Source organism: Scyliorhinus canicula, chromosome 7 (genome assembly GCF_902713615.1).
Source record: "Scyliorhinus canicula chromosome 7, sScyCan1.1, whole genome shotgun sequence".
NCBI classification, from domain to species: domain Eukaryota; kingdom Metazoa; phylum Chordata; class Chondrichthyes; order Carcharhiniformes; family Scyliorhinidae; genus Scyliorhinus; species Scyliorhinus canicula.
The window spans coordinates 201,236,679-201,252,627 of NC_052152.1; the positions used below are offsets into that span (position 1 = coordinate 201,236,679).

The 15,949-nt window shown below is 45.9% G+C and overlaps 1 protein-coding gene across 1 annotated transcript in view; it reads left to right on the forward strand.

The window, feature by feature from the left end:
- Window positions 1-12,278, forward strand: part of nfs1 (NFS1 cysteine desulfurase) — a 43,750-nt gene extending 31,472 nt beyond the window's left edge. Inside the window, exons 10-13 of the mRNA XM_038803714.1 lie at window positions 1,299-1,380; window positions 2,870-2,953; window positions 3,917-4,006; window positions 7,634-12,278. Of these exons, the coding sequence (XP_038659642.1) occupies window positions 1,299-1,380; window positions 2,870-2,953; window positions 3,917-4,006; window positions 7,634-7,697 (320 nt within the window). The 3' untranslated portion in view covers window positions 7,698-12,278. The remainder of the gene's footprint in view (window positions 1-1,298; window positions 1,381-2,869; window positions 2,954-3,916; window positions 4,007-7,633) is intronic.
- Window positions 12,279-15,949: the final 3,671 nt, after the last annotated feature.

The window sequence follows — 15,949 nt, forward strand, 5'->3', positions numbered from 1 at the left end:
GCACCAGGAGAATGTGCAAACTGCATACGGACAGTGACCCAGAGCTGGGATCGAACCCGGGTCCTCAGCACTGTATGCAGCAGTGTTAGCCACTGTGCCACCCCGTATAATTCTATTTGCCTTCCCTAATTGTCATTAAAATATTTAAATGACCTCTATTCTGCAAAGATACTGTGAACTGGTTGGGGAAAGTGAAGACTATGATGGTGGCACAGTGGTTAACACTGCTGCCTCATAGCACCAGGGACCCGGGTTCAATTCCGACCTCTGGTGACTGCCTGTGTGGAGTCTGCACGTTCTCCCCGTGTCTGCGTGGGTTTCCTCCGGGTGTTCTTAGAACAGTACAGCACAGAACAGGCCCTTCAGCCCTCGATGTTGTGCCGAGCAATGATCACCCTACTCAAACCCACGTATCCACCCTATACCCGTAACCCAACAACCCCCCCCCCCACACTTTTAGGACACTACGGGCAATTTAGCATGGCCAATCCACCTAACCCGCACATCTTTGGACTGTGGGAGGAAACCGGAGCACCCGGAGGAAACCCACGCACTCACGGGGAGGATGTGCAGACTCCGCACAGACAGTGACCCAAGCCGGGAACTGAACCTGGGACCCTGGAGCTGTGAAGCATTTATGCTAACCACCATGCTACCGTGCTGCCCAGAAACCAGGTGCTCCGGTTTCCACCCACAGTCCAAAGATGTGCAGGTTAGGTGGGGTTATGAGGATAGGGCGGGGGAGTGAGCCTAGGTAGGGTGCACTTTCAGAAGGTCGGTGCAGACACGATGGGCTGAATGGCTGTCTCCTGCAGAAAAACAAAATGACAGGCCAAATTCTTCAAGCTTGCTATCTCCGGTATAGATAAAATGAATCTGAAATATGCTCAAATGCTCTCAAGTCAGGTGGTCAGCGTATTTGGCATGTAGACTGTTCAGTAGAACTGGACGATGAACAACTTGAATTTAGTGTCTTTTAAAAGTGGAAATGTCTCAAAATGAACAAGTGGTTTGTAGTACTGAATAAACTGAGAAGGGCAAGTGGCAAGGCTTGTTTTTCTGCTGTGCAGCGGTTTTTAACTTTTCATTTGTCTTTCTGGTGTTTTTCACTTAAATCGTTGCAAATCATCTATGCTGTTTTCACCAGTCTTCACAATGTGAAAACTGGTAAGGAGTGGGGCAATTCAGTGCCTCAAGACTTATTTTGGATACTAAGTGTCCACAGTTGAGAACAAATACAATTGTTATCTGATTATAGTCTGGTGCAGCTCTAAACAAACGTTTGCTTTCCTTGCAAGGCTGCGTTAACCTGTCGTTCGCATATGTGGAAGGAGAGAGTCTCCTGATGGCGTTGAAAGATATAGCCCTCTCATCAGGAAGGTGTGTATTGGGCTGACCTTGATTGTCCTGTTGTTGAATATTGTCTCTCCAGTTGTCAGAGCCAGGCACCTGAAAGACACCACTCCAAGCACTCCCCAAATCTATTCATTTTTAAATCATCACCTTTAATAGGAATATACTTCATTTGCGGGGGTGGGGGTGCTGAAATGAAATCGGAAACATATACGCTGAAACTGACCTTTTTGCCCACCTGGTCCGTGCCAGTATTTATGCTGCAAATGAGCTTACTCCCAGCTCTCATTAAACCTGATTGACATAACCTTCTAATTCTTTTCCCCCACATGCTCACCTAGCCTGCCCTTTAAATGTGTCTGTATTCTTGGCCTTGACTATTCCCTGTGGTGGAATTCCGCAGCCTCGTCCATTCCTTTTTTTACCCAATTCGTTTTTTCCAATTAAGGGGCAATTTAGTGTGGCCAATCTGCCTAGCCTCCACATCTTTGGGTTGTGGGGGCGAAACCCATGTAGACACGGGGAGAATGTATAAACTCCACACGGACAGTGACCCGGGAGCCGGGATCGAACTTGGGACCTCGGTGCTGCGAGCTAGCAGTGCTAACCACTGCGCCCCCGTGCTGCCCTTTCTCGCCCGTTCTCTTAACAGCCTGGATTTCTGAATTTCCTGAGTTTCTTCTTGGATTTTTTTCAGTCATTGTTGTATTGATGACCCCTGAGTTTTCACTTCCCACAAAGAGAAACCGCTCCTCTGACTATCATACACCTTCATTGTATCACAATAATTGGGTTATTTTCATCAGAACAGCTCATGGGCTAATTTGGTGAAGACGTTTAGAACTACGACAGGATGGGAATGATTAAGCAAACCATTTCAATGAGTGTCATAATTACAACATTAAGAACCGGGAGCAGGACTTTCCCTTTTGCACAGGGTTGAGAATCTCTGCAGTAATGCACTCAGTGGTTGAAGCGGAGAGCATGTCAGCGTTTGACAAGATTTTAGGTAGATGGTTGAAAGATGGAGGAGTAAAGGTGTGCAAGAAGGCATGCATGTGGCATTATATGGAGGATAAGCACAAACATGGACTTGTTCTGCCAAATAGCTTTTTCATGTGTTGTAATTTCATTAAACACTGCTCTGAGCTAATTCAAAATGGCTAGTTGATTGAACCTGGTGTCCCCTGGTCTCGAGGCTCTGTTATTTATGGGCTTTACTAACTGAGCCATCCGGGAGATCTGGAGCTTATTTTTCTCCTATAGATTACAAGCGCACCTCGTCGCGCACACCTCGTGCTATGTGAGTGCGTTGAGAGTTTTGCAAGTGTGAAAATTTGTATTGTAAATTATGGTGATTTAAAGTTTTGCAACTCTCTCTTTCCTCTACTGGATAACCAACAACTCCTCTGCCAATTTATGGGAACCTTATCAAAAAACATGACTTATTATAAAGAGAGTAACATATTTTTAGATTGAACTCTTTACTACAGCTGCTTTGCGTCTTTATTTGCAGTGCCTGCACATCAGCCTCCCTCGAACCTTCGTATGTACTGCGAGCTATCGGTGCTGATGAAGACTTGGCGCATTCCTCGATCAGGTATAGTACAAAAGGAGGCTGCCACCCCCTCCCCCATCCTCCTTTTACTTCATGAATATTTGACTTTATTTGGGGACTGCCCCTTGCCAGTAACCAGTGTTTAATTTAATGGCTTTGAGAATATGGAATACTGCACACTGCCCCTCACCAGGGGCTGAAAACTAAATATTTACCCTGTGCTCCACATGTCCCCGGCCAACCATTATGGTTCCCCTTTCTGTCTACCCTATACGCTCATTTGATCATCTTGAATATTGCAATCGGATCACCCTTTAAGCTTTCATCTTGTGATTTTCATTCAGGTGCCTCGAATTTCTTTAAAAAAAATAAATAAATAATAAATTTAGAGTACCCAATTCATTTTTCCAATTAAGGGGCAATTTAGCATGCTCAATCAACCTAGCCTGCACATCTTTGGGTTGTGGGGGCGAAACCCACGCAAACACGGGGAGAATGTGCAAACTCCACACGGACAGTGACCCAGAGCCGGGATTCGAACCTGGGACCTCGGCGCCGTGAGACTGCAGTGCTACCACTGTGCCACCGTGCTGCCCTAAATTTCTTTTTTTGAATGATCTCCCTGTATTCTCCCCTCTGCTCTCACCTTAAGCCAGTGATCCGTATTTCCGTGTCTGATTTGTCTCTGGTATTTTGCACAAGTGGGCATTCCTGTCTGAGCCTTCACCTCAAGATTTGGTGGGTTATTTAAGCATCCCAGGCGGAGTCAAAGTGTCTCCACTGTAGTTGAAGGAAAGGTAACTCCTGTTGTGTAGAACTCTTTACAGGCACCACGGGATGCTTTACGAAGGTGCCATATAAACTCAAGTTGTCATTTTGTTCTTTCTCTTTCCCCTCCTACCCCAGATTCAACTTTGCAAAGGAGAACTATGACATTGTGCTGTATGTGCTGTCCTGGTGTGTCAGATTTGATGCTGAATGACACTGTCCCCATTATCATTGCAGATTTGGGATTGGGCGTTTCACGACAGAGGAGGAGGTGGATTACACTGCACAGAAATGCATCCAGCACGTGACGAGGCTGAGGGCCATGAGGTGCGGTCTTACACATGTCCAAAAAAAACATTAAGGGTGGGGTGGCAAAAATAACAATTAGTTGAATTTAAGAACATAAGAACTAGGAGCAGGAGTAGGCCATCTGGCCTTTCGAGCCTGCTCCGCCATTCAATGAGATCATGGTTGATCTTTTGTGGACTCAGCTCCACTTTCCGGCCCGAACACCACATTCCTTTATTCTTCAAAAAACTATCCATCATTATCTTGAAAGCATTTAATGAAGGAGCCTCAACTGCTTCACTGGGCAAGGAATTCCATAGATTCGCAACCCTTTGGGTGAAGAAGTTCATCCTAAACTCAGTCCTAAATCTACTTCCCCTTATTTTGAGGCTATGCCCCCTAGTTCTGCTTTCACCCGCCAGTGGAAACAACTTGCCTGCATCTATCCTATCTATTCCCGTCATAATTTTATATGTTTCTTTAAGGTGCCCCCGCACCTTCTAAATTCCGACGAGTGCAGTCTCAGTCGACTCAACCTCTCCTCGTAATCCAACACCCTCAGCTCTGGGATTAACCTAGTGAATCTCCTCTGCACACCCTCCAATGCCAGTACGTCCTTTCTCAGGCAAGGAGACCAAAACTAAACACAATACTCCAGTTATGGCCTCACTAACACCTTATACAGTTGCAACATAACCTCCCTAGTCTTAAACTCCATCCCTCTAGCAATGAAGGACAAAACTCCATTATTATACTTCCGTTGCTTTATAAAACTCAGCATTTCTATCGACAGGAATTTAAAATCCCAAACTGTAATGGAACTTTTTTGTTATAAATTTAGCGTACCCTATTCATTTTTTTCCAATTAAGGGGCAATTTAGCATGGCAAATCCACCTACCCTGCACATCTTTGGGTTGTGGGGGCGAAACCCACGCAAACACGGGGAGAATGTGCAAACTCCACACGGACAGTGAACCAGAGCCGGGATCGAACCTGGGACCTCGGCGCCGTGAGGCAGCAGTGCTAACCACTGCGCTGCCCAGCAATGAACCTTTCTATGATTAATGGACTGCTGTCACTTGTCCATAACCTCTGGATCAGATTTTAAACTTCAAAATTGCAGAATGAAGTCCAGTTAATTCCAGTTTCAGTTGCTTCTCAACAGTTTTTGTTTAAAACCTGATAAACCAGCACGGAAATAGAAAAATTAAAAAGCTCTTTTTAAAAGGAAAAAAAAAAAAATCCCAAAATTAAAGCTAAAATTTAGGATCAAAGGCCTGATGAATGTTTCTCGGATGACTAAGATAAAATGAAACTCAGTGAGCAGTCTGAAGCTGAAAATTGAAACACTGATCACAGTGTAACCAAAGTGTAAAATGGCAGTGTTGTGTGCGTGTGTTGATTGACGGTTGTACCACTACCAGACTGAAGAAACATTTGGTCTTGATATATTCCAGCGTCTTCCGCCCATGAGGTTCATCGTGTGACAGGCAGCTTGAAGCAATGTAATCTGATGTGTTCCTTGCCAAGACCAGAAAGTAACACCTTTCCCTAGTTGTCCTTGAGGAGGTGACACTTAGTCAGTCACTGCCTCAGCCGTTGCAGTCCATGTAGTGAAGGTACACCCGCAGTGCCGTTATGCAGGGAGTTCCAGTATTTTGATGGGAGTAGTGGGGGTATAAGACCAAGACAGCATGTTATTTGTGAGATTTGGAGAGATTTGGGGCAGCAGGGTAGCATGGTGGTTAGCATAAATGCTTCACAGCTCCAGGGTCCCAGGTTCGATTCCCGGCTGGGTCACTGTCTGTGTGGAGTCTGCACGTCCTCCCCCTGTGTGCGTGGGTTTCCTCCGGGTGCTCCGGTTTCCTCCCACAGTCCAAAGATGTGCGGGTTAGGTGGATTGGCCATGTTAAATTGCCCGTAGTATCCTAATAAAAATGTAAGGTTAAGGGGGGGGGGGGTTGTTGGGTTACGGGTATAGGGTGGATATGTGGGTTTGAGTAGGGTGATCATGGCTCGGCACAACATTGAGGGCCGAAGGGCCTGTTCTGTGCTGTACTGTTCTATGTTCTATGATGTTCCCATGCACTGTTACTACTCTGTTCCACCAAGATTTGCCGATGACTCAGAACTTGAAAGCACTGAAACCTGTGAAGCGTACTTCAAAAGGACATAGACAAGTTGATGGAGTGGGCTGATGAAGGTCATTGTGGAGAAGTGTGAGGTGTTGCATTTTGGTAGGAAGAACGTGGATAGACAATATAAAATAGGAGAATAGTTCTGAGAACTGAAGGGGTTGGATTATCAGGAGAGGTTGAGTAGACTGGGACTGTACTCGTTGGAATTTAGAAGGATGAGGGGGGATCTTGTAGAAACATTTAAAATTATGAAGGGAATGGGTTGGATAGATGCGGACAGGTTGTTTCCACTGGCGGGTTAAAGCAGAACTAGGGGACATAGCCTCAAAATAAGGGGAAGTAGATTTAGGACTGAGTTTAGGAGGAATTCTCCACCCAAAGGGTTGTGAATCTATGGAATTCCTTGCCCAGTGAAGCAGTTGAGGCTCCTTCATTAAATGTTTTTACGGTAAAGATAGATAGTTTTTTGAAGAATAAAGGGATTAAGGGTTATGGAGTTCGGGCCAGAAAGTGGAGCTGAGTCCACAAAAGATCTGCCATGATCTCATTGAATGGCGGAGCAGGCCCGAGGGGCCAGATGGCCTACTCCTGCTCCTAGTTCTTATGTAATCGGGTGCAGGAGCAGAGGAACTTGGATGTACATGTGCGCAGATCATTGAAGGTGGAGAGAGCAGTTAATAAAGCATATAGTATTCTGGGTTTCATTAATAGGGACACCGATTACAAGACCCAATGTGGTTATGCTGAACTTGTACATGGCAATAGTGAGACCTCAGCTGGAATAGATTGGAGAGGTTGGGGCCTGATCTAGTAGAGAACAAGGTTAAGGAGAGAGAGTAGATAGCGGAAAAACAAGGAAGCACAGATTTAAAGTGATTTGCAAAAGAAGCAAATGTGATGTGAGAAAACAACTTTCTCACATCGAGTGGTTTGTGTCTGGAATGCATTGCCTGGAAGCGTGGTGAAGGCAGGTTCAATCGAGGCATTCGAGAAGGTGTTAGATGATTATTTTAATAGAAGCGATGGAGAAATGGCAGGAGCCGTAATGCTCATTTGGAGAGCATGATGGGCTGGATGGCCGTACGAGGAAGTTGCTGCTTTCACAGTACCAGTGTGTGGTACTTGTTCTTCAATCCCGGTCTGTTAATTTAGATGCAATTCCCACTGAACATCTTCACTAACTGTCAATCTCTTATGGGCCTTAAGAACGCTGGTGTAGCAAATGATTGGGAGAACAATATAAATATTCTTACACGAGAGGCGCACAAGGTGTACGGGAGGTTATAGGGGCAGTGAGGAGGAAGCTTCACTCTGCATTTAGCTGTGCTTATACCTGACCGTGGGATGTATGATGCTATCACTGGGTGTATGAAATGGGAAACGCTCCCCAAATGCTAACATACCAAAAAATGTAACTTGCAATTGGGAACAAATTTCCCAGCTTGAAACCATTTTGCCTCGAAACACAGATTTATATTTTTATGTAAAGTTTTAATTTCTCTTAATTTTGTTTTCTATCTTTTGCAGTCCTCTCTGGGAGATGGTACAGGAGGGAATGGACTTGAAGAATATTAATTGGTCTCAGCATTAGAACCTTCTGGAAGGAGCTGGATGCTGGGAGGGTCTGTTATGCTCACTGACCAGAAGATAGCCACCTCTGGAATTCTGCTTGCAATAATCTGTGGAATTTTATTATTTTACACAAGGATAGGTAGACCGAGATGAACTTACTGTGCCTCCAGTCTGAGAGTGCATTGCGGTAAACCTAGAGAATTATGCCTCCTCTCATTGTAATATATTGGCATGGTTTATGTGAGCTTATAATATATATTTTTTCAATAGCTGAGCATAAATGGTTCACTTTGATCTTTTCTTTAACAAAGACCGCTCGTGGACATTGAATGAAATGCTGCTTGCCCATTGATGTGCCTTAACCCATTAGAAGTCAGTCAGTTCCACAGAGGCATCTACAATTCCTTCAAATGCTGGTCCAAGACTCTGAACCCTGGAAAGTTGGACGGTCCTGGATTAAAAGCGATTCCTGGTGCATGTTGAACTTGGTAACCTCAGTTGGGTTAAATGTGCTGCTCTTTACCCCCCCCCCCCCCTTCGACTGGGGCCCCGAATTGCTTTCTGAGGAATGTGATCACAGGTGGCTTCATTGCCCTTCAAAATCAATTGGTCTGTTCAAATCACCGTCCATCTGTACACCAGGGGCATGTACACAAGCTGAGATGCCTGAGGAATAAGCAACATAAACCCACCAGTGGATATCCCACGGTGTCTTCATGACAAAGTGAATTCAGTTATTCTCTGGCAGCACGGTGGAGCAATGCTGCCTCACGGCGCTGAGGACCCGGGATCAATCCCGGCCACAGATCACTGTCCGAATGGCATTTTCACGTTCTCTCCGTATCTGTGTGGGCTTTGCCCCCACAACCCAAAGATGTGCAGGGAAGGTGGATTGGCCACACTGAATTGCCCCTTAATTGGGAGAAAATACTTTTAAAAATATTTGTTATTCTCTGACTAATTATGGGGATCTGGGTGTGTGCAGCGGTTCCATTTGGTGGGAAGAATGAGGAAAGGAAGCATAAAATAGAAGGGCCCATTTCCAGAGAAGGTACTTGGGAGTGTATGAACCAAACTGGATGCAGATCAAGCTATGTATCGATGATGGGAATGCTTCGTTGTTCTCTAACATGTGCGGATAAGACCATTCAGATTGTTGAAGTAAGGCAAGGCAGGTTGCGAACCTAGTTTAAAAAGGTATATGGAATCTTCAAGACACAGCAGATAGAGAGAAACTGTTCCCATTATGTTGGGGAATATTCAAGAACCGGAAGGCACTAATTTATAGCGATTAGAAAAAGAACCAATGGAAACATGAGGGAAAATGTCCATGGAGGAAGTGGTTAGGATGTGGAATGCACTATCCGAAACTGGTGGAGGCAGGTTTGTAGAATCATAGAATTTGCAGTGCAGCAGGCGGCCGGCCATTTGGCCCATCGAGTCTGCACCAGCCCTTAGAAAGAGCACCCTACTCAATCCCACACCTCCACCCTATCCCAGTAACCCCAGCTAACCTTTTTGGACACTAAGGGCAATTTAGTGCGGCCAATCCACCTAACCTGCACATTTTTGGACTGTGGGAGGAAACCAGAAGTTCAATCATGTTCTTTTTGAGGGGAGTTGTATCAGCACCCGAAGAGAATTTGCTGGGCTACAGGAAAAGAGCTGGGAGGAGGGGCAGGACGAATCGCTATTGCAGTGAGCCGACACAGACAATGAAGGGCTAAACGATCTCTCGCTGTAACTGTTCCATGGAGCTTGTTCTCCATCTAGTGGTCCAAATGTGCAGCTGCAGTTAGCTTTAGAATGATCACCTACCTGAATGTATTGATTTAAATCTGTCACTTTAAAAATAAAAATAAAAGGTCACCCATCTAAGACACCGATGAGGAGAATTTTGTTGTGAGCGTCCCGAGTCTTTGGAACTCTCCTTCAGATGGTGGTGGAAGCACAGTCTTTGAATATTTTTGAGGCAGAGGTAGATTCTCGATACAAGCAGAATGGGGGAGTGGAAGGTTATCGGGGCAAGGCAGGAATGTGGGGGTGAGGTTACAATCGGATCGATCCCTGATCTTATTGAAAGGCAGGGCAGGCCTGAAGGGCTGAATGGCCTACACCTAATTTGTATGTTGGTATGAAATCCAAGGCTTGAATAGTACCGAACTGTATATATTCATGTCAAATGTGCTCCAGAATCTCCAATTGCTAAACTAGGTGCAGATCAAACGGTGTGTTGATGAAGGGAATACATTACTGTTCACTAATATGTGTGGATGAGACCATTCAGGCATTTGGTCTGTGTGAGAGTTTGTGAAATTATTCTGTAGAAAGGCTCTCCAAAGAAAGGTGCTGGCTGAAAGCAGGCTGTCCGGATGGGTCAGAAAGCCTTCACCGGCTAATCGCTGCGACTGGACCGTGGGAGCCACAGTAATTCAGGAGGAGCTGTGCAATAGGAGATGGTGGGATCAGCCCGCAGAATTGATCTCTTACTTTTCCAGGAATGGTTTACTATCCAGGCGGCAGGTTGGCATTGAAGCTGCCTCACTTTAGGATTGGGTGCTTATGATGCTCTGTTTATTATTCAAAGGTAAGAAGGTGCAGTAGTGACTTAAGTACCTAAATATTGATACTTCAAGGAATGCATGTGCAATGTTGCACATTTAAATAGACTATTGGTGACTGACAATGAGCATCAATGTTACACTGCCAGGCCGTTTGAAACACTGAAAGTGTAACTTGTTTATGATTGTTACATCCTTTATTACAATGATGTGTTGAATACTAGATTTCCTTTCCACTGCTTTAAAAAATGCCTCCCTTTGATGTTGACCTGTACTGGGATGCACCGAGTGGCTCTCTAGTTACCCACCCAAGTGGGCCCTCCTTCTGTTAACCTGTCTGTGTGCTTGGAAGGAGAAGGAAGCATCTCCATTTGATCCTTTCCCAGTGCTCGTACCCTCAGCAGAGGTTCCTATCCTGTGCAGAGTAATGGGGAATCCCTCTGTACTGAGCCAGAGTGTTGGTCTGCACCTCTCTGCACAGAGACTTGATGTGGCCTCAAACTCGGAGCTGGGCTTGAGTTGCCAACTTACTGTTGTATTTCTGGAGGTTTTATCTTATGATTACCAGACTTGAACCATTTTTTACTACAACTAATAAACAAAAGTTTGCTAAGAAATTCAAGAACAAACTTTTTTTTGTAACCGCCCCTTTATGATTTTTCCTGGATGTTGCTCATACGAGTGTCCTGACTATTAATTTTTAATTCCTGGAGACTCCATGACAGCCTTGGAGAGTTGACCACCTAAGATGTGTCAACTGACCCAACTTTGATTCTGTAATACTCAGTCGAACTATCTGGTACCAAAATGTCCTACCCATTGAGCAGAACTCCTGACTTGATGAGATTTAAATGATAATGAACCTGAGGAGAGAAGAGAATAGGAAATGTTTTGTGCAGCACTTGTCACAATTTTGCATAATATTCTCCTCAAAGGATAAATTTTAACTTGCTGCTAAATGGATGGGCAATTGTGCAAATAATTAACTGATTTTCTGAACACATTCGTATTCCTTTCTCTTTTTTACGGCTAAGTCTTCAGGATCGCATTGCTTCATTCTCCTCTTCACTTAAGAGAATCTTACGTGGTACAGAGCAGAAAGAGGCCACTCAGCCCATAGTGTCTGTACTGGCTCTCTGAGAATTTCACTCCGTGCACTTCTCCTGCCCTCTTTCCCCTCCCTTTTCTTTCCATTAGGGTGCTGTCGTTCCCAGGCTGAGGCTGTGCCAGTATGGGTCTATGAGATTGCATTAGATTGGAGCTATGGCCAGCAACATTTCTATTTTCTATAAGGGTGGCACAGTGGTTAGCATTGCTGCCTCAGTGCCAGGGTCCCGGGTTCAATTCTGACCTTGGGTCACTGTGTGCAATTTGTACATTCTCCCCGTGACTGCGTGGGTTTCCTCCAGGTGCTCTGGTTTCCTCCCACATCTACCTTTTGCATTTGGGGCTGTATGTTGACCGGGCAGAATGAAATCATCCCTGGCTTTGTCACAAGTAGGCTTACATTAACACTGCAATGAAGTGAAAAACCCCGAGTTGCCACATTCCGGCGCCTGTTCGGGTACACAGAGGGAGAATTCAGAATGTCCAAATTACCTGACAAGCACGTCTTTCGGGACTTGTGGGAGGAAACCCAGAGCACCCGGAGGAAACCCACGCAGACACGGGGAGAAAGTGCAGACTCCACACAGTGACCCAAGTGGGGACTCGAACCTGGGACCCTGCGCTGTGAAGCCATAGTGCGAACCGCTGTGCTACCATGGGGGTCATTAAAAAAAATTTCGGGAGTCATTTAAAAAAAAACCAGATGAATGTTTTCTGCATCTCTAGCTTGTTGCATTAGAGTTTTTACATTTGTGTCCCTCAGCGGGACTGAACTATACGCACAATTTATGTTTTGTTCAATGGCTAAACTGATTTTGGTTTCCAGGGACCCATGATGCATATATAATCTGCTTTTTGTGAAATATGTTGTACTTTATTGACCAAATACTTTGTTGAGATCGGAGTAATTAAAGGAAAATACTCTCCCTAAATCCTGTGTTATGATTCTTGACCTTCTCTACCTGGGCTAAAAGGGTTAAACTATGCAGACGGGCTGTGGAGAATGGGCTTCTTTCTATCCCCTTGAGCATAGTAGATCTAACTGGTGTTTAAATTGATTCAAGGAATTGCTCTCTCGCTCTACCCCACCCCCTCCAAACCTGTTGAGACTTGGGGGGGGGGGGGGGGGGGGGGGGGGGCAGTTGACTGAAATTTTAATATTGCAATTGATTTTTAATAGATGTAGAAAATTCTGGAAATACTCAGCGAATCTGGCAGCACCTGTGGAGCGAGGTCAGTGTGAGAACAACTTGGAGAATTAAAATGGCACGCGAAAGAGGGCACGGATTATGTTTGCGGACTGCACGACAAGTGTACAGCAAAGCAGTCACCGGTCCACGTTTGGCTTTCCCCAGTGAAGAACAGACTATATTGTCAGCAGCGGGCACAATTGCTAAATTAAAAGTAGCACACCTTAATTGCTGCTTTGAAAGTGTTTGGGGCCTTGCAAGGTGAGGCCTTGAAAATGGCCGGTGTTAACGTGTGGACTTCATTGGAATGGGCATCTTGATCCTTTCGGAATGCTGAAAGGTGAGGGGTAGTGGTGGCAGAGGATGGACTGTTGGATACAGAGCCCGGCAATGTTCACCTAGTCCTTGCATTGTGGGTCTGGGAAGTAGTGAAGGGGATAAGAGCAGAAATGTGGAAAATGGGACAGACTTGGTCAGATGTCTCACAGTGGGAGGAGTTCCTCAGTGGAGGGAAAAAGGAAGACCCATCAAGTCCTCGTAGGGAAGGTTGCATTATCTGAACCGATACGCGCAGGCTGGACAAACCGAATGGAACGGAATCCTTGCAGGAAGGTGGGTGTGAGGAAGTGAGTAGAGCTAAAGGAGAGTTTTAGCCATGCTGCTGGAGGAGGGTGGTGATAGAATGGAGACTGGTTAAACCTCAGTTCAAGGAAGAAACTGAGAGCCCTCAAACCGTCCTGGTGCAGGTGGATGGAAGTGCAGCGAAATTGGATGTCCATGCTGGCGGTTAAGGCTAGCTGCCGTACTCTCCTTGCCTCAGTTAGAGAAGCCGACTACCCCTTGACCTGCCTGTCCACTCACCCACATGCCACTGTCCCATCTCATCTGCCTACCTGATACCCGACCCACCTGCCACCCAGGCCACCTACCACCTTACTCCGTCGCCACACTGCCATCCTTCCCTCTGACACATTTACCTTCTGTCTGTGTAGCTTTTCAAAAAAAGATTTGGGACATTTAAACTCTCAGCAGGATACAGCAGCTAGTGCTGTAAAATGGGGGCACGGCTGGTCTTTCATCACAGCCATCTACACCCCACCCCAGGCAGAAGTGAAGGAGATGCTTGATGAATTGTACAATGCTATCAACAACCTTGAAACTGAATGCCCGGAGGCCTTGTTCATCGAGCCGGGGACTTCAACCAGGCCAACCTCGAAAGAGTGTACTGCCAAAATTCCACCAACACCTCTCCTGTCCCACCTGGGGTCCTAACATCCTTGACCACCGCTACACAAATATCAAGGGTACATACGCTCCATCCTCGACCACATTTCGGAAAATCTGACCACAAGACGGTGGTCATACAAGCAGAAACTTAAGCGGGAGGATCCGATTAAGAAGGTCGTGCATCGGGCAGTACGATGGCTCAGTGGTTAGCACTGCAGTCTCCCTGCGCCGAGGTCCCAGGTTCGATCCCGGCTCTGGGTCATTGTCCGTGTGGAGTTTGCACATTCTCTCAAGGTTTGTCGGTTTTGCCCCCACAACTGAAAGATGTGCAGGGTAGGTGGATTGAACACGCTAAATTGCCCTTGATACAAAAAAATGAATTGGGTACTCTAAAATTATTTTTTAACAAAAAGGTTGTGCAGTGCTGATCTGAGGTGCAGGGCTGGTCCGAGGCAATGGAAGAGCTCCTATGCAATTGCTTGGAGCCAGGTCTGAGACGGGTGACCCTCACCTATACAAGAAGTCTAGGTATGACCTATGCAAAGCCATCAGGGACGCAAAGAGACAGTACCAGGCTAAGCTAGAGACTAATGACACAAACTCTCGTCTGTTGTGGTAAGGCTTAAACAACGTAACGGGCTACAAAGCAAAACCGAGTAGAATCTCTGGCAACCGAGAACCCCTCCCTGATGAACTCCATGCATTCTATGCTCGTTTCGAGCAGGAAGCCAATCAACCGTTGTCACCTGCTCCAGCAGCCTCGGACACACCCATATCTACCATCACAGCCTCTGAAGTTAGATCGGCCTTCTTGAAAGTTAACCCGCGGAAAGCAACGGGTCCTGACGGAGTCCCTGGTTGAGCACTCGCCCTGCGTGGCCCAACTGGCGGGTGTATTTGCAGACATCTTTGACTTCTCTCTACTTTGTTCTGAGGTTCCCACCTGCTTCATAAAGACCACGATCATTAGGGGCCAAAGAAGAAACAGGCAACGTGCCTCAATGACTACCGGTGGCCCTGACATCTATCGTTATGAAGTGCTTCGAGAGGTTAGTCATGAGACACATCAACTCCAACCTTCCGTATTGCCTTGATCCTCTGCAATTTGCAAACTGCCACAACCGGTCCGCAGCAGATGCTATTTCCCTGGCCCTACACTCATCCCTTGAGCATCTTGACAAGGACAACTACGTCAGATATAGACACCTGTTCATTGACTACAGCTCTGCCTTCAATTCCATAATCCCAGCCAAGCTTGTATCCAAACTCCAAAATCTAGGATTTGGCTTCTCCCTCTGCAACTAGATCCTCGACTTCCTGACGTACAGACCACAATCAGTCAGGATAAACAATGCCACCTCCTCCTTGATAGTCCTCAATACTGGGGTCTCACAAGGCTGTGTACTTAGCCGCCCACTATGCTCCTTATACGCACACAACTTGTCCTAATGACCTCTAGTTTCAGACTATCTAGTCAGGGGAAACGGCTATTAAGCATCTACCCAGTCAAGCCCTCTTAAGACTCTTGAATACTTCATTGTGATCTCCTCCTCTGAACTCCAGAGAAGAGAGTCCCATCAAATCTTTCCTCCTAGGATAGTGATGTGATATTAAGTGTTGGTATGGAGATAAATATTGGTTAGAACTCTGGGGAGAACTCCCCCGCTCTTCTTTAGAATAGCATTGTTGGATCCAGCATGATTTCTTTTACACAATGAATTGTTAAGTTCTTGAATGCACTGGTTGAAAGAGCGGTGGAAGGAGATTTGATCATTTAAACAGGAGTTTGGAAAAATACTTTTTTAAATCTTTCATTTTTTCCAATTAACGGGCAATTTAGTGTGGCCAATCCACTGACCCTGCACATCTTTTTGGGTTGTGAGACCCACGCAGACAGGGGTAGAATGTGCAAACTCCACACTGACAGTGACTAGGGGCTGGGATCGAACCCGGGTCCTTGGTGCTGTGAGGCAGCAGTGCTTGCCACTGTGCCGCCCCTTCAAGCGGAACGTTTGTGTGAATCTTGAACTGCAAAGAATTAAGGACTAATCGGAAGAAGCAGCACAGACACACATGGGTGAATCACCACCTTCCATGCTTTCCATTCTATGGTTCCACCATATGCTCCTATGCAACTTGCAAAAAATAACAAGGAATGGTACGGTGGAGAATGTGTTTAATTTTTG